This window comes from Hibiscus syriacus, unplaced genomic scaffold, assembly GCF_006381635.1.
Source record: "Hibiscus syriacus cultivar Baekdansim isolate YM2019G1 unplaced genomic scaffold, ASM638163v2 tig00110864_pilon, whole genome shotgun sequence".
Taxonomy (NCBI): Eukaryota; Viridiplantae; Streptophyta; class Magnoliopsida; order Malvales; family Malvaceae; genus Hibiscus; species Hibiscus syriacus.
This window is the reverse complement of record NW_024062893.1, coordinates 1441920-1460892: the sequence shown is the minus strand read 5'-3', so window position 1 is coordinate 1460892 and position 18973 is coordinate 1441920. Positions and strand designations below refer to the sequence as shown.

Below are 18973 nucleotides of genomic sequence, written 5' to 3'. Positions count from 1 at the left end.
TAGTTGATTACTACCCGCTACTGACCCAACTTCACTACTTCTAGGTTCAACAACATACAATGTAACATCATCTTCTTGCGAAACACTAATGTAAGCAATGAATCGTTCAACATCTTCATTGTCGATTAACAAATAAACTTTACCTTTCTCTGATAAGATAGCCTAAATCCACTTAGAGGCTCTAAATTCAATTTCTTTGCAACATGTAACATTAGAGTTTCATAAGTTAACTTTTTTAATGACAGTTTTAGTTGAAGATTCATGGGTAAAGGCAGATATTGTAAAACACCATGAATATTCTCCCATGACCCTCCAAAACACAAATATATCCAAACATGATCAACATTAGATGATTTCATTCTACAAATTGTAAATTAGTTTACTAAACAAACGAGCTATAAACTACATATCATCACTAACTTAGAGAAAAACATACCTTTATTAAGTTGATAGTTGATAATTTGGGAGAGAAATCATTGAAAAATTATATAGAAATAAAATTATGTAAAAAAAAATTAGAGATGGGGAAGGATGTCGTTGGATATAGGAACGGATGTCGCCAGAGAGAGTGATAGATGGAGATGGAATGAGTTGCGATTTAGGGATTTAGGTTATGATGATCACTTATGTTTATGTTTTGTCTACTTTTCCTCACCATTTCAAATACATTTCAAACTCTACTGCTTTCTCGATGCTTAAAATATGCCTCTTATGTTGCAGAAGAAACACGAAGAAGAAAAGAAACTGTTGTAATTGTTGGTTGGCGGCCTGCTACAGTTGGAAGTGGACCATGTATGCTTCTCTCTTTTTCCCTTCCTATAACTTAACATGTATCGGCATTGTCTATTGTTCATATTGTGCTTATTGGACGCTCTTAAATGCTCATGATGTATATATTTGGGCTGTTGTATGCAATGTACTATGATTCCAAGTTCATTGAGGAACTTATGGATCGAATTTATATTGCAACATTGCAGTTTGACAGATGCAAATAGCGTTGCTTCTAAAGAGAAAACACAACAGAAGCAGCAGCAGCAAATAGAACATCCCACGGCCTCATCGGTACCCTCAAAATGAGCTCGCTGCAATTGTTTCTCATGTTTTTCGTCCTGTGGATGGTATTGGTTCGGCTCTTGTAACTGTTCTCGAAGAAACAGCTGTTCAAGAACTCTCTAGCCACGGTTTTGCACCAAATCTAATGCCAAGTTAGCATGGATGACAACTACGAGAATGCTGATGAAAGTGTATACAGCGCTTAATCCACTATTTGATACAGGACGTCAACTTAAACCCGACATTGAGTTCCCCTTTGGTCTCCTTTCAAGGTTCATGCCTTGTCCTAGTGAAATTCATTTCAGATCATTGAAAAGAACGGCAAGATGAAACACATACATCAAAGGTTCAATTGATCTTCATGTTTTCCTTAAAAAGCCTAAAGAACGGAAGCTGCTTGGATACATCGACGACAACCAGGTAGGGCCTTTTGACGATGAAGATCACCTCAGGCTATCTTTTTATCCGTGGCTCGAGTACATTTGCCTTGTGAAACAAGAAACAGTGACTCAATCAACGGCGGAAGTTGAATAACATAGTTGTAGCTGCCATTTCCAATCAAACAATTTGGTTATGGAAACTGCTAGCGGTGTGATACTTCATCAGAAGCAGCTAATTGCAACAAACCATCATGATGATACGTCATTTTGTTAGAGATGTAGAAGTTGGAAATGTGGTAATGTTGATCCATTATAACTCAGAATATCAAATTAAGGAAGATTTAAAAGCTTGAAACATAAGGAAAGGACCTCTGTTTTCCTAGCAAGACAAGTGTTCATGATGTGGCAATTTTTTCTGTGTATAAAATTTTCATATTTCATTGTTTCCTAGCAAATAATTGATCATTTATCATTTTTAGGTCCTTCGTGTCCTTGAAACTTGGCTGTTAATTAGGTTCAATCTTAAAGACCAAAATTAAAAAATAGAACGCAAACATTAAAAACTTACATTATCAAATGATTACAAAAAATAGAATTCCAAACCGAAATAAAACATAAAAAAGTTATTTTTAAAAAAAAAAAAAAAAGCTAACAAGACAAATAGAATAAAGGATTAATGGGAGGGGTGTGGTAGTCTCCCCTAAAAATTTAAAATTACTATATATTTTAGATTTTTTTCTATGTATTTTCTATTAAAAATCTGTTTTCACACCCTCTTGAAATTTTATAAATCCAAGTTTTTCCCCCTTAACCTAAAGTCATAGAATTATAATAAATAAAAGGGTAAATTGTACGTTTAGTGCCTAAACTATTTGTTTTGATCCATTTTAGAACCTAATCTTTCAAAAAAAAAAATCAAAACCATACTTAAAGTTTAGTTTTTGTTTCATTTTAATACTCCGCTGTTAAAAACATTAAGTTTTAAAAAAAATTGAAGTTTATATATTAAAACGAACCAAAATTGATAGTTTAGATACTAAATGTGTAATTTACCCTAAATAAAATGACATAAAAAGAAAGGAGAATTTCGATTTCATTCCTAACGATTTGTTGACCGATTTCAATGATGGGAACATTTATAAGGATAAACTGCGCATTTAGTACTTAAACTATCAATTTTGGTTCGTTTTGGTACTTAAGCTTTTAATTTTTTAAATTCATCCCTAGCGTTTAGTTTTCATTTCATTTTAATACATGCCGTTAAAATATTAACGTATTTGGTACCTAAACTATCATTTTTGTTCCGTTTTAGTACGTAAACTTTCAATTTTTTCAAACACTAAATTTTGAACGCGGTACTAAAATGAAACAAAATCTAAAGTTTTTAACTGTGGGTACTAAAATGAAACAAAAACTAAACATTAGGCATAATTTTAAAAAATTAAAATTTTAGGTACTAAAACGGGCCAAAACTAACAATTTAGGTACAAGATGAGTAATTTATCCGGAAAATAAATACAAAACTTAAAAAATCAGTTTAATCTGATGATGGAAGACGTCAAAGATGGAAAGGTTTAAAAGTTTTGGCTTTCAAGACTAAATTCATGATGTTATAAACATTTTTTATATATAAAGAAATCAACTTCATATATTTTATTATTGAAAATGCCATGTATTATGTCCTTCGCATATTTTATTATTGTGTCTGTCCTACTAGTCTATTATTGAGTCTAATACATTCTTCATCTGTGAAGTTATTTTCCCACGTTATGTGATTATTCCAAAACCATCACGACTTTTCCTGCAAATTAACACTATAGAGTTGACCCTTTGCTTTATTTGGCTTTTATTAATCATTTGTTTCTAACACAGTATTCTTCTGTTATTCTTTTTCGTTCTTGATATTCCCGGAATGATGTAGAATAGCGTTTGATTCACGTTAAATATGGGGAAAAGGAAAGGGAATGAAGCGTACCTTTACAGATCACTTCTTCTTTGATTGTTTATACCCTAAACAATAATCTTGGAGTGATCACTGCTGAAGATGACTATGATACTACACAAGCTCGGATGAGTATTAAATACGAATATCTTTATACGACAAATATTTACCATTTACATTTATGTGAGATTTATGATTTTCAAAATACATAAAAAAAAATGAAAATCAAAGTTTACATATAGTCGACACATATTTATATCTGCTAAGATGGCTGGGCCTACGGGTTCATGACAGGCACGTTCGGGAACTGTCCCACAAAGAGGCCAAAAAAAAAAAAAAGGAAACCAAAGACCTGCTTTCATGATCATCGAACAAAAGAAAGCAGAAATAAAATAAAGCAATGCCCCTCCAAGCTAACATATAGAAATTTGGTTCAACAAACATAGCAGCAGTGAAGCATTTGAGGAGATGGGAAGAACAGGGCTGAGGTTGCCTGGTTTCTGTCTAAACAGGATTAGGCCTCATGTTAGAGTTAAGTCTCCTCCAACACAACCCAATCCTAGTGCTAAAACAACACATCCAAAAGGTCAAGTTGGAGAAGAAGCTAGCGGGAGGAAGATCATGATAGTGGTTGATTCCAGCATTGAAGCCAAGGGAGCTTTACAATGGACACTTTCTCACACTGTTGTTCAATGTCAGGACACCCTTGTTCTTCTCCATGTGGCTAAGCCCTCAAAACAAGGTTGGCTTCCTTCTAAATTCAGAATGGAAAGTGTTTTGATTATTATCTTGAATTAATCCTAATAATCATATTGCAGTTTCAAATGATGAGAAGCGAGGTACACGGTCATGTGAACCGGTTTCCTCCCTGAAAAATATGTGCAAGCAGAAGAGACCAGAGGTGGGATACGGACAAAATGGCAGTTTATTAATGATGTATCTTTTTTTATCATCTCTAATTTGGTTTTATGGGTTTTGGAGTGGCAGGTGGAAGTTGAGGTAGCAGTGGTGGAGGGAAAAGAGAAAGGTCCTGCGGTAGTGGAAGAAGCCAAAAGACAGGGAGTGGCACTTCTAGTTTTGGGACAGAAGAAGAAGTCGATCACTTGGCGTCTGATAATGATGTGGGCCGGCAATCAGATAGCAGTCGGAGCGGTCGAATACTGTATCCAAAATGCTACCTGCATGGCCGTTGCAGTAAGAAGGAAAAGCAAAAAACTTGGTGGCTATTTGATCACCACTAAACGCCACAAGGATTTCTGGCTCTTGGCTTGAAACTACACACCCAATATTTCTTTAATTGGAATCTTTTGTTTGTATATAATACTCTTTGAATTTGATTTTGTTGGTCATGTTGCCTGTTGTGGTGAATATGAATAGAATATTAACGGAAAATTTCCCTAAATTAACACTGGTTTAAAGCTGTCAAGTAACTTGAGAAAATGGAAAAGGGGGGTTGGGGTGAATGGAAAAGGTTGAGTTGTGTCATCATTCACGGCCAGGTGTTTATGGATAAAAGGAAAGATAATTGGTTTCCTTGACCCCTTTGGGGTCCCACTCTTAATGATGAGGAAAAAATATCAAGAAACTGAATAATTGATTTAATTGTAACATTAAATTCAATTAGTCAATCGATTTGTATGAATTTGATTCGATTTTGAACTGAGTGATAACTAAATATATATAGTTCAACTTAGGAACATTACACCTTAGGAATCATCAGAACATTACATCAATCCACTATAAACCAAAAAATACAACACCCCCAAGTCTATGACATAAGTCGAACACACACCCCACTCATCCAATTCCCTCTTTTGCCAACTTGTCCGCCTCCCAATTAGTTGCTCTGGAGATATGTCTGATCACCACATCTCTATCCCTATAAATCTCTATGATTTCATTCAACAATGAACACAACTGATTCGGGCAACCCCCAAATTCTTAATCCAATTAACCACAACAAGACAATCACACTCAAGAATAAGTTTTCCTTTGCAACTCCATTGAGAATCAAAGAAAAGATCCAAACCCTTTTTAATAGCCACCATTTCAGCAGCTGTAGGTGGCCCTTCCCCAATTGGCTCAGAAAGATATAACACTAAACAACAAAATGTACGGACTTCAACACTTGATGCTAATGAGTTACATTACAATGATTAAGGCAAATGACAACGGTGGCCAATCTTTTATTGGAATAGTGACCCATTTGTTCATGCATGCTTAAAATGCACTTCAACGACATAATGCAACAGATTCTGAAGCAATTTTCTTTATCTTTCCCATGACCATGAGAGCATTGTATGAAGAGTAAGGCCCATCTATATATAAGTATGTACATTGATGGGTCCTTTGTCCCTCAAGCATGGAGCATGCACTTTAACTAAGCAAAGAACGGTTGAAGATTCCCACACCATTTGGACCCCCAATATACACATCCACTCACCAATCTGGTAAAGCCATAAAAGCTCAACAAAATTTACCCAAAAATAAAAACTTAATGAATATGATAACAAAGCAGACTAATTTAAAATTATGGCTTCATATTGGTCTGCTCGTGGTCAAATGAATCTATGCTAATCCGAATACCCATGTTTAACGTATATCTAAAAAAAATGTAGGACATGATTCTCCGAAGACACTCAAAATGCATGAAAAAAAGGGGGGAATAGAACAAACCTTGTCCAACACTTACACTCGAATCCAAGTATATAAAAACAAATAAAATAATTCTGAAACACATTTTTGTACTAAATATATCCAAGTAGGTATAAATCATGATGTAGGAGATACTTCACAGTTTTCAAACTAAAAAAATCATACAATATGAAAATAGGACAAGTTAATCTAAAGAGTAAATTGTGGAATGATAAAACTTGCACGATAAGCTCCCCTGTAATGCAAGTTTATGGGAGTACAGCAACAACCTGTGATGCAACATGTTCTACATTATAGATTAAATCACAGCAGTCGAGTTCAAAATACTCCTAACCCAAATGTCATGCACATCAACGTTAGGAAACAATTAAAAAGCGTTAGTTCCTTTCTCAAACTGCGGTATAAAATATAACCTGATGTTCCTGGCGTATAGCAATGATATCTTTGCAAGTATTTACATCGCTTTACAATTTTGACCAGTCCACCTGATATGAACTGGCAAAAAATTCCTAATACATGCAATAACACCAAAAATGTTAAATCCTAGCTGGCACATGAAACAATAAAAATTGCATCGCAATATCAAATTTTGAACCTGTGTTAGCACTCAGAGACATGAAGTCACTAAAAATTTCTCCTTCATGCGAGAAACAAGCTTAAACTTTTCCTCCGCCTCAACCTGCTGGCGAATATCGGTTTTAGATGCTCGGTCAGGATGAAATCTTAGCAAGGCTCGTTTATAAGCAGCATGAATCTGGGAAAGACCATTAATCATTGTCAGAGAACAAGCTGAAACCTTAAGATGGACTTATATAGCATACAAATTCTAATCTCCCCATGGACTCACAAATCAGGAATTATATCTCAAAGCCTTCTGAGGATTCACTCAAAAGAAACTATAATATTGTCAAGGAAATAAAAAAAATTCAATTTCACTCACCTCATTGGACAAGGGATAAAAACTGCCACCTACAGGGATTCCCAAGTTACGAAGCAATGATACCATATCGATGCATGATATTTCCAATATACTAAGCTCCTTTCGTACTTCTATTCTAAGTTGTTCCTTTAGGTTCAGATTTTCCTCATCCTGTAGTAGAAATCATTTAACAGATTAAGACATTATTTATCAAATATAAAGCGGAAAAGGATGTAGTACAAGCAACATGCAAAATGAGCATAAAATAGAATTACAGATAAATATCTCTACCTTCTTTTGTGTCTCCCTCATTTCCTCCAGACGTTGCTTTTGCCGTCTCTCCATATCCAGTAAACGCATACTTTCAGCTTTTTTCCTTTTCCTCAATCTTTGAGCCTCTTCAGCCTGAAAAAGTAGTGAGATACATGTTAAACACATTCACTCAAATATTCCATGTACAACAAAAAAAAATTCAACACACACACACAAAAAAAAATTCCACGGAAAAAGCAAAACTTCAAAATCAATGTCTTCAAACCTAGGTATAAGTCGACCTAGCAAAAGAGAAAGCTGTTTACCTTTTACATGTACATGCCATCTGCAAAACTAATTTTAAAGTCCAGCTTCATCAAGTTTAAACACTAAACTAATACAAAATAGGCAAGTATAAAACTGTTAATAAGACCAATATTAATCATTCAAAAAGGGACAGAAACTGAAATTTATTTAACAAATTATTTAAAGATTATAACATTTACACCACTCAACAACTAACATGTTTACAAATTAACCTGAGTTAACAGTATAGAGGATGACAAACAGACAGCACAAAGGAAACTGTCTTGAAGTTAAAAAGGAGATGAGGAAGATGTGATTGCACCGACACACTTTCTGACAACTAAAAGATCAGACCACTATATGAAAGACTAGTGGCAGAATGCAGATTTCCTCATCCAAACAAATTTTTAAATACTTGTTCCCTAAAATCCTAGCAATATACTGAAAACAAAAGGTAATCATCCAGCCAAAGATAGAGAACCAATATAAATGCCAAACCTGAATTTGTAGCTGTCGCTGCCGAGATGCCCATTCTTCTTCCGCAGCTCGCTTGTATTCATCTGTCTCCTTGAGCTTTTCTCGGTCAATAACTGTATCTTTTTCACAAGAAATTATTGTATCAACTACTTGAACATGTAATGCATCACTTTCATCAGATTTTTTACTGTTGGGAATAGAATTAATGTTTGATTGCTCTGCCATGAGAGAAGACTGCCTAGTTTGAGTTCCATTAACCTGAGAATTGTCCCCGTCACAATAATTCTTACTGCTGACTACTCGAATTCCATCTAATGGAATCTTAGCAGAAGTGGATTCATCAAAAAGTGTTCCAACTTTAATAACAACAGAATTCAAGCCATTATCAACTTCTTGTTCTTCCAATGATTTAGGAATTGACATCAATGGTTCTTTGGATTGTTGCTTCTCTTTTCCATTTGCAACTGTATTTCCATGTTGCAAGTCACTTGGGGGGTCACCATTTGAGGGTGACCGAGAAAACTCTTGATTGCTATCCCATGAAAGAGGACCTTTCATAAATCTTTCTCTTCCATGTATATCAGATTGAACATGAGAAAACTTTGCTTCAGGAGTAAGCCCATAATTTGGTTGTGAAAAGCTTTCACGCTCATCTTTCTTCTCAGATTCTACGAAAGGCCTTTCTATCCCACGATTGAGACAAATATCATCCAGAAAATCATCATTATTAGTCTCAAAGGCAGAAGAGTTTTGTTTCTGAATATTTGAATCACTTGAACCAGAGGTCGCAGGGGTTTCAGAGTATTGTTGACTCATATTTTCTCCAACTCCGGGAGGAGTATCATTATGTGATCCTGAGCCACTAGTCTGATCTTCTAAACCAGATTGACCATTTCTAAAATTATATCTCCTTCTTTGGGAAGTTTTCTCCCACTGTTCTTGAAATTTCCCAACAGAACCTTCAATAACTTCACAATCAGAATAATCACTTTCAGATGAGCTATCCTCGGACTCAGGACTTAAACCAAAACGTTTTCCACAAGAAGTCTTCCCTGCATAGGTTTTCTTGCACTTTGATAGTTTAAATGCAGGTTTCTTTTCCCTGATGAACCAGCAGTCATCATCATCTAATCCTGTAGGTTTCTGCTTAAAGTCAGGTACAGGACAACTTTTTCTTGAGGAGGCATCACTATAGAAGTCATCACCACATTCAACACAAATTTCAGGTTCATCCATTTTATCAGATTCATCATCATCAATGCTAATTACATCTGGAGCAGGGAAATGCTTATCACCCTTCGATCCACTGGAACCTTGTAAATCATCCTCCACAGATTCAGGAGCATCAATGATGATAACATTCTCAAATCTATCACCATCAACATCAATGAAAACAACATTCTCAAATTTCCCATTCATGTTGCAGCTTTTCAGCAGGTTGTTCTTTGCTCCTTTCCCTCTCATTTTACTTTTGCTTCCTACATGCACAAAAGAAAAACATATTTGTGATTAGCAATAATACAACTGCAATACAAAATACACAATAATTTCAAATCAAACTTTCATGAAAAATAAAATATAAACATATAGTTTGGAAATATTACAGTTATAATTTAAACAATTATAAATAGCCTTTTTCCAGTTAAGCAACATTTGATTAGCATTTTATAATTAGACACATAGCCCACTAACAAACATAAACAAAACATAGCGTTGAGTCTGATGTGAAGGATATAAACCATTGTCCCGAGTACAACCCTCAGGAGAATTGGCCGCAAGATTCATGGGCATAATCTAATAAGTACAATGATCGAGAAGTTAAGTAATCGTTAAAATAAAATTTTCAAGCTCGAAACACACAGAAACATAACTCATGGAATAAAGACTAAACAAAATTAAAAAACGTAAAAAAAAGAAGATAATTCAAAAAACCACAAAAAGTCGTATCAAGTATAAACCCTAATTCCAGCTAGCAGTTACAAACGCAAAATTGAAGAGAAATCATAAAATATAAGCATAGCCGGAGATAGATACCATAAAAAATAATGACACTAGGGGGGGAACTAAAAGATCAAATTACTGAAAACAATGGTGCGAACTTACTTTAATCAAAGCGACCGAGAAGAGAAGAAAATAGATAAAAAGGGGAGGTTCGAAAGGAAAAGGCAATGGATTTATTGGGATAATGAACAGTGAGAGCATAGACGAAATTGAGTAGTTAGGGTTATATGAAAAATTGGGTGAGTGCTTTCAAATTGGAATCAAAACTGTTAAATACGGAAGGAAGAAAATTCGTCTTACTATCTCATTACACCCCTATAATTTACTCTAATTTTCACTTTACCCCTTTATGTTTTTCTAAATTACCTTTGTACCCTTTATTCCAATAATATTTTCTGTTTCAAAATACCATTTGGTCTGAAAAACACGTTTTGTCATAAAATAAAAAATAATATATATATCACTAACTTTATAAATTTAAGAGGCTAAAATGCATTTTTATCAGTACATTAACTTTTAAACTTAAGATTTTCAAGGGCTTAACGTTACAAATATATCATTTAGTGGGCCATGGCCCGGCTCCACACCTCCTCGCTCGAACCGGTTGTTGTTCCTACGGGTTCGAGCACCAACAGCTACACAACAGAGTGATTGAACATTTATTATCAAATGACTGAAAGTATTTAGAACATATTGTTTGTAATTACCTTATCTTAATAAAAAGAAATTCAGGTTGAGCCTTAAAAATCTTCAAATTAGTTTAATTTTAATCATTTCATATCCAAATTATTTTTTTAATGGTTTTGATCATATCTCAGATTTATATTATTTTAGTTCAATAATGATTTGAATTTAATAATTTAATGTTGAGACTCAAAAATTTCGGATCTCAAACATAAGTTGGAGGTAATTTAGATTCTGATGGTTTTAAATTTGAATGATTTACTTGTTTGAAATTCTTGATGTCAGTTTCAGATTTGGTTAAGAGCTCAACAAATATGAATCGTGTATTCAGATGCTGGAAAGCAACAAGTAAAACCAACGGGTATAAATAACATGATTATATTTAAGACGATGAGAATGATACATCCTTGATAATAGAGGTAATCCCTTAAACAAAAATGCCAGGAACCACTCCGTATAAACACATAACCGCTCTTCATATCACAAACACATGCATTTACAATGACCAAATGAAGCTCAAACCAAATGAATAATAATTCTCAACTTGACTAGCTTATTTCTTCATCCGCTTTTGAGCATGATCGGATTCCGCTCCGTTGCTTGCATCTCTAAGATGGGTCATTGCTTGAATGGGGGGATTCTGTGGATCCTGTCAAAATATCGAAAACGAAAGTTGTTGTGTATTTTGACTTATTTCTTTGACATAGTACTAAGAACATGGAACAATAAACCCTGTAATAAGATCAACCAAGAGGAGGTGACCAATATCTTTCTTTGTTTCACCCATACCTTAGCAGAAGTTTCTGACGTTAGTTCTCTATTAGCATGCTTTCTGAGATCGATCTGCACTGAGATGTTGGCCTGTGACAGATCCAAACCCGCACTCTGCAATGCTTGCGTCAGAGAGTTTAATAACCTGCTCAACATCAGAATCCATAAGCTGATGTAAAAGTTTGCCAGAAATTGATGTGCATATACATTGAGCATAAAAAAAGGAATGAAGAAAAGCTCACCCTTCAGAATAGACACTTGAGACGCTAATTGTTCCTCCTTCAATAGTCAGACCTTCATGTTGGTTCACAGTATCATTGCCGATAAAGCACTCGGTCGCTTGAGCCTCAGAGACTGGTTTCTGAAGGGGATGCACAGGCAAGTTATTACCTTGGAAGGGCAGGGGCATTCCCCTGCTTGCTAACTCAGGTTGCCGATCCATAGCTTTGGATGTAGCGTCTCTAACAGGATCAGATTCTACTGGATTTTGTTCACTTGTGATTATAGAAGGGTTGATATTGCTGTTAATCTCATCAAACTTTCCAGCAAATGCTGACCCCGGACCAGAACCATTTTTAATAACTTGTTGTTGGCCAACAAAGCTCTGAACGTGCCAGTGGCTATTTCTTTTTTTTTCTTTTTTTGATAGGAATAATAGGCCTCATTAAAAACTTCCCTCTTAATTAACTCTAGAAAAGAGTAACTAGCTGAAGGAGAAAAAGAGTACATTGATTTATTGAATATAGAACTATTACAAAACAGTACACCAATACATAGAGGGTATCCTAATAAAACTGAAATCCATAAAGCACCCTATAGAAATACCCTTACAATTACCCGATCCCATCCTTAGCTAATTTATTTGCTTTCCAATTACAACCCCTAGGAATCCATCGAATAATAACCACCCTCTCTTGAACTAAGGACACAATATCCAAAACAACGGAATTGAAAAAACTAGGAACAGAATTAGGCAATAATATCCAGTCAATTGCAGATTTGCAGTCACTTTCTAGAATCAGTCTTCCCTTTGTAGCCCAATCTAATGATAGAAAAATGTCTAGACCTTTCTTAATAGCTTTCAGCTCAGCCAACGAAGGAGGTCCTGGACCAATACTAACAGAAAAAGTCGATAAAATGATACAATTACAATCTCTCAAAATACCTCCAATTCCTCCAGCCAACCCATCAGACTTGACCGCCCCATCGACATTAAATTTATAAAAATCAGTTGGTGGAGGATGCCAACTTTGTATCAAACTTCTGTGAGTTTTCTGAATAACAATCTTGTCTGCAAGAGAGGGGTCCCCTACCAACAAATCCATTTGAATTTGAATATGGGGAAACTTAGCTAAAAACAATTGAGCCAACCTAAATCTTATTAGGAAGAAGAGAGAGGTTATATCAAGGCTAGAATTATCAAACACAATTGAATTCCTTGCTTTCCAAATAGACCAAAGAACTACTCCCGGGATGAATTTCCATGTGTGAGTTTTTCTTCAAATCAAACCATGAACTTAACAAAACTAGTGGATTATTAGGCAAAGCTGTATAGATGTCCCAAATCTTTAAAAATCTGTTCCAAAGGTCCCCTACAACTGAACAAGAGAAGAAAAGATGTTGGACTGTTTCTTCATTCAATTTACAAAGTGGACATAGAACGTCTTCCATAGTAATCCCCTTTTCTTCAGCTCCATTTTCACTGCCAATTTCTTGTGAGTGATCATCCAAAGGAAGGTTTCTACTCTAGGAGGAGCCAAACCTGACCACACCCACCTTTTCCACGAAAAACTCTCTTCTTGACTATTTGATAAAGCCAACCTGCAGGATTTCACTGAAAACAGCCCGTCCCCCTTCCTATACCAAGAAAGAAAATCCTCCATTGAATCAGATAAATTAAAACAATTTATTGTTGCCATTAGATCGACCCATTGGTTAAATTCCCAATCACATAAGTTTCTTCTAGTTTGAACATTCCATACCCATCCATTTGCATCAAAGTTACCAAACTCAGCCACCGTACCCCTTTTGTTGTTTGATAAAGCAAAAATCCTTGGAAATTGCGTCTTCAAGGGTAAGTCATTGACCCAAACATCATTCCAAAACGAAATAGACTTGCCATTCCCCAATTGATTCCTAGAATGCGACCTCAAACATCCTCCAATGTCATCATTTTTCAAATAATTGTTCACAATTCCATTCCAAATCCAAGAGTCTTGAGGCGAAACAACTTTAGTAATTGACAGGGATAAAATACTAGCGTTGTGTTTGCTACATATCATCCTTTTCCAAAGTGACTCTTTCTCATTTGCAAATTTCCACACCCATTTACCCAACAAAGCCCTATTTGCGATGTTCAAATTCATAATTCCCAAGCCACCAGGCTCCAAAGGTTTACAAACAGCCTGCCAGCTAACCCAATGCATACGATTCTTGTGTGAATTCCCCCCCCCAAAGAAAGTTAGCCATCAATGAATTAACTTTCTGCCTTACTTTGAGCGGCATTTTAAAAATGGATAAGAAAAAAATCGATAACGAAGTTACTACCGATTTTATAAGCACCAATCTGCCCGCCATTGACAATGAATTAATCTTCCAACCAGCTAACTTACTATTAAAATTCTATATAACCGGCTCCCAAAGTACTTCAGAATTTCTCTTTGCACCTATAGGTAAGCCAAGATATTCCATGGGAAAACAACCCACTGAGCAACCAATATCATTCGCCCATTCATTTAAGGTATCAACTTCAACATTTATACCAAACAATTTACTCTTAGAAAGGTTTAAGTGCAACCCTGTCATTAAACTGAAAATCCTCAGCACTCTTTTGATATTCTGGATATTAGACAGAGAGTCACGACAGAACAAAACTAGATCATCAGCAAACTGAAGGTGAGTTAAATGGAATGGATTAACTGATCTACCAATCTCAAAACCCTGAAAAAGTCCCAAATCAACAGCTTTAATCAACATTTGATGTACGAGTTCGCCAATTAAATTAAACAATAAAGGGGAAAGACTACAGCCTTGTCTTAACCCTTTCGCCATTGGGAACTCCTCAGTAGGAGAACCATTAACTAGAATTGAAATTGATGAAGAAGAAAGACAATATTCGATCCAAGAAATCCATTTCTCCCCGAAACCCATAGCTTTCATTAATTTAAGAAGAATCGGCCATTCCACCGTATCATAAGCCCTTCGAAAATCAACTTTAAAGACTACCCCTTTTCTCCCTTGCTTCCTCCAATAATCTATACCTTCATTAGCTAGGAATGCACAATCTAGCAGTTGCCTACCCGGAATAAATGCGAACTGATAAGGGCTAACTAGGTCTTTAATACAAGACACCAACCTTTTGGATAGAACTTTAGAAATAATCTTGTATAAACTGCCCACAAGGCTAATTGGCATATAGTCTTCTAAACTTTCTAGATTAAGTTTCTTAGGTATTAGGGAGATGAATGCATGATTAATCCCGTGATCCCATTTTCTGCCCCTATAAAAGTCACAGATGAACTTCATGATCTGCTCCTTTAACATATGCCAATACTTCTTAAAAAAACCCATAGTAAATTCGTCTGGTCCCGGTGCTTTATCATTAACTGATGAAGAGATTGCTGCCCAAACTTCCTATTCTGAAAAAATTTCCTCAAGACTATCTCTTTGCTCAGCAGATAGCATTGCAAAAATCAGATCAAAATCCCCCACTTCTAGCATAGTAATCGTACTATAAACTCTTTTGAAAATATCCGAGACATGAGACTTAATGTTAGTTGTGTGTGTCAATTCCACACCCTCCACCTTCAAGGAGTTAATGGCATTAATTCTGTTTATGTTCAAGGCACTTAAATGGAAGAACCTCGTGTTCTTATCTCCCTCTTTGACCCACTTCACTCTAGACTTCTGGTACCAAATGATCTCCTCTATTCTGTGCAGTATCCATAACTCACTTCTGAAAAACATTAACTGGTCCCTATCTTGTTGAGAAAAGGCAGCGCCTTGTGACTTCAATTCCAATTCATTTATTTTGGAATCAAAATCTAAAATAGCCTCTGAGATCCCCATATGTTTATTGCTGGACCAACTTCTTATCTTCTTTTTAGAACCTTTTAATATGTTAAAAATTCCCCTACCTCCATTCTTTTTCTTCAAATCAGCCAAGGAATTTTCAACCAAATTATCGAAACCTTCTTCCTTTAATAGATAGTTAAAAAATCTAAAAGGTTTGGGGCCCCAGTTCTGCCCATCTTCTTCCAGCACATTTGGATTATGATCAGAGAGAGATTTGGGTAAAATTCGTTGTATCAATTTAGGGAACCCCTGTAGAAAATTGCTACTAACCATCCAACCTTACCCACGTAGGAAACTCTCTATTGTTACACCAAGTGTACATACCTCCTGATAAAGGGAGGTCAATGAGGCTTGTTTGTTGTAGAAAGGATTTGAGCAGATCTAGAGCATGCCAATTTTGTGCAAATCCATATTTTTCTGATGGATCAAGATAAGCATTCAAATCTCCCCCTATGCAAACTGGGAGGTTTAAGTTTGTAACAAAACTCAACAACTCCCTAAAGAACTCCTCCTTTTCTTCCTCAACAGACAGTCCATACACATTAATTAACACACATTCAAATTTATTCCACTTGAACATCCCTGAGATTGCCAAAAATTTGCCGTTCTTTTCTTCCCTTGTAACTTGAAAAAAAGATTCATTCCATAAACACATCAGTCCTCCTGCTGACCCTTCCGCTGGATAGAAACTTACACCTTGAAGCATCTTACCTCCTAATCTTCTTCTTAGCCCATTAAAGTTTCGGTTCTGTTTCATCTCTTGTAGAAAAAAGAAAACTGGTTTATTCCTATTTACAAGTCTAGCCACTGCTCTTATTTTTTCCTTTCTCCCTAAACCCCTTATGTTCCATGTAATAATTTTAATATTTGACATTGGAAAAATAAATCTTAAAATCCCTCAAAATGAAGACCCTTTCAACTCCATCCTCAAAATCTCTTCTTCCAGAACATGTTGTCCCCCTTTGAAAGAAATCCTCAACATATCACAAACCTCCCTGTTGGCCACGGCTTCATTCCTAGCAATATCTTCAAGGTGTAAATACTCTGAATTAACAGTGCCCTGATCCAAAGAACCCTGACCAAACCCCTATCTACCCTTGTATACACTCTATCGTGAAAACTAACAGAGACTTCACCCTCCGAGCAATCACTGCCATACCTGCTTGAAGCAATCCTTAACTTCCTATGATTACCAAGACATCTTGGGCGTGATAAAAATTGGACCGAGTTTTTAAAACAGATCCCCATATTTCCAACTGTTTTACATTTATCGACCATAGGGAACATTGAACTTATCCCACCTTGATTCACAATAGAATCTCTCATCCTCGAGCTCAAGGATTTGTTAGCATTAAGGAACAATTGATTGTCATCCTCTACTAATTTCAACTTATCAGATTCAACCTTCTGTTCATCAGTTTTAACCCCCCTCTGTTGGATTCCATTAATTAATGTATTGGAACCATGATTCTTGTCCCCACTACTCTGTCCAACATACAGCCCCTGATTCAAGTCATCATCCGGTATATTTTCAATCTCTTCATTAGAGTATGCACCTCCATTAATGTCCATTAATGCACCTCCAGTGGCTATTTCTCTATAATGAAATACGAAAAATCTTTAATGCCCAGTAACTTAAGAACACAACTTAACATTTTGAAAGTAAGTAAAACCCTACTCCCAAGATCATATGGATACAAAAAAAAATCCAGTAATAAGCCAAGTAAAGTATCATCCACGTCAAACATACTCATATCGGACACATAACCATATATGGAACTTACACCCGAGTCCGAGTAACATAGTTTTAAATGCTAATTAAACGCTAAACCCCACGGAGGGAAAGCATAAAAGAACATACCAATGGCACCAACTTTATCGGCTCAGAATTCCATTCCTGGTATAACCCCTCGTACTTTTTAACCTTCTCCTGTAAATCTTGGACATACTCTATCATCTGCAAAAGAACATTGATCCCATGTCAACAAAATTTTCAAGCAGAAATTTCTTAAATAACTAGATAAAGCAGAATTTTCATATACATAATGTATATGAAAGTTTTCAATTTGCCGATTCACAACCTACCTCTAGAAGGAATGAAGCTGTATCTCTCTTTTGATCGGGATTCGGAATTAGATTTCTCAATAATTGAAACCTAAAAGCATAAAAAAAATCTATCAGTACTACTATTCATATACAACAAGCACTTAATTCAAAGCTAGAAAAAGAACAAGCAAACGCTCGTCCACCATCATATCTCACCATCACATAACCATTAGCATCTTAACTTCTGGTGTCATTTCAAGTCAAAACATTATATAAACCAAAATAAACCATTCTTTTAAACCACTTCTTAACTCAATGGAACAGGTTTTGAAAATCGTAGGATGGCAATGGATAGTGCAGATTCAAATTTCGGTTGATATCCTATCGGTATTTTGCAGTTTCTGATAATTTATACAGGTAGTAAACTTATAAAATTTACCATGCTTATAGGGACGAAAACAGATTATACGCTAATTTAAAATTTTTTAGGGGGACCCTCGGTCCATCCATGGATAAAAGCTCAAAACTCTGGAAGACTCAATCTATCCCAAGCCAAGAAGTTGAAATGGAAAATAATATACCTTTCATTAATCTTACTCCTCCTCCTCTGCTCTGTAACCGAGTGTTTCGACCGTATAGCGTTAGCCTTATCCCTGTTCTTCCCATCTGTTTTCAGATAACCAAAAAAAAGGCAGTAAATTGGGGGGAGGTACCCAGAGTTCCAAATTCATCAAAATACGGGATAAAAAAACACCCATTGAGAAACAATCATCAATCATCTAGAAATAAAGTGATAAAATAAAGAAGAAAATGAAAAGAGGGGATCGGGAGGGGTAGAGAGTAGATCCAATCGAATATACCGTTGTTGTTAATGGCGTTTAAAGACATCGTTTGATTAGAAGATGACCCTCGTTTTCTGGAACCAAACTCTTCTTCCTCGTAGTGTTCTTCCTGTTGACTTTCCTTCACTGTTCTCATATATGTTACTTCTTCAGTAATCGAAAACAAACAAAAATTACTATGAAAAAAAAAACCGAAACGTTGAGCTTGAAAAAGAACGATGCTTGATGGATAAATGAAGGAGTTGGAGAGAAAATGGGAAGGAAAAAAATGGTGTTTTCTTGGTTGGTTGATTTGTTCCCGGCGAGAACAGCAGTGCAGAAAGAAATGTGATGTGGGGTGTTCATGGATGGCCCGTGAGGTTTACTTCAGCTGAGCATTAAATTTTGGGATAAACTACATATTTGATCACTCAACTTTATTCCCGTTTTCGAAAAAAGACATAGGAAAGTGATTGGTAAAAAACACCGTAGGTCCCTCTGAATTTCTAAAAAGATTACCTTGGTCCCTCTCAATTCCGATATAAGTACATAATAAATCTTTCGGAATTTTTTTTAAATGAACATATCCTGA

At 35.7% G+C, this 18973-nt stretch overlaps 2 protein-coding genes and 1 pseudogene across 4 annotated transcripts; 1 reads left to right on the top strand and 2 right to left on the bottom strand.

The window, feature by feature from the left end:
• The first annotated feature begins 3748 nt into the window (after positions 1-3748).
• Positions 3749-4688, top strand: LOC120143800. Its single transcript, XM_039158031.1, has 3 exons — positions 3749-4117; positions 4194-4276; positions 4363-4688. The coding sequence occupies exons 1-3, from the start codon at positions 3844-3846 to the stop codon at positions 4645-4647; spliced, it is 642 nt and encodes a 213-aa protein (XP_039013962.1). The 5' UTR covers positions 3749-3843; the 3' UTR covers positions 4648-4688.
• Positions 4689-6386: 1698 nt separating this feature from the next.
• On the bottom strand, positions 6387-10228 carry LOC120143850. Of its 3 annotated transcripts, none has more exons than XM_039158070.1 (5): positions 10084-10228; positions 8006-9462; positions 7241-7354; positions 6971-7120; positions 6387-6784 (listed from the first exon to the last, which is right to left on the bottom strand). In XM_039158070.1, the coding sequence occupies exons 1-5, from the start codon at positions 10184-10186 to the stop codon at positions 6638-6640; spliced, it is 1971 nt and encodes a 656-aa protein (XP_039014001.1). In that variant the 5' UTR covers positions 10187-10228; the 3' UTR covers positions 6387-6637. The 3 variants fall into 3 exon arrangements, with proteins under 3 accessions (XP_039014001.1, XP_039014002.1, XP_039014004.1); XM_039158071.1 differs by having other exon boundaries at positions 10088-10172; XM_039158073.1 differs by having other exon boundaries at positions 8006-9455; positions 10088-10132.
• Positions 10229-11099: 871 nt separating this feature from the next.
• LOC120143812 lies at positions 11100-18756 on the bottom strand (annotated as a pseudogene).
• Positions 18757-18973: the final 217 nt, after the last annotated feature.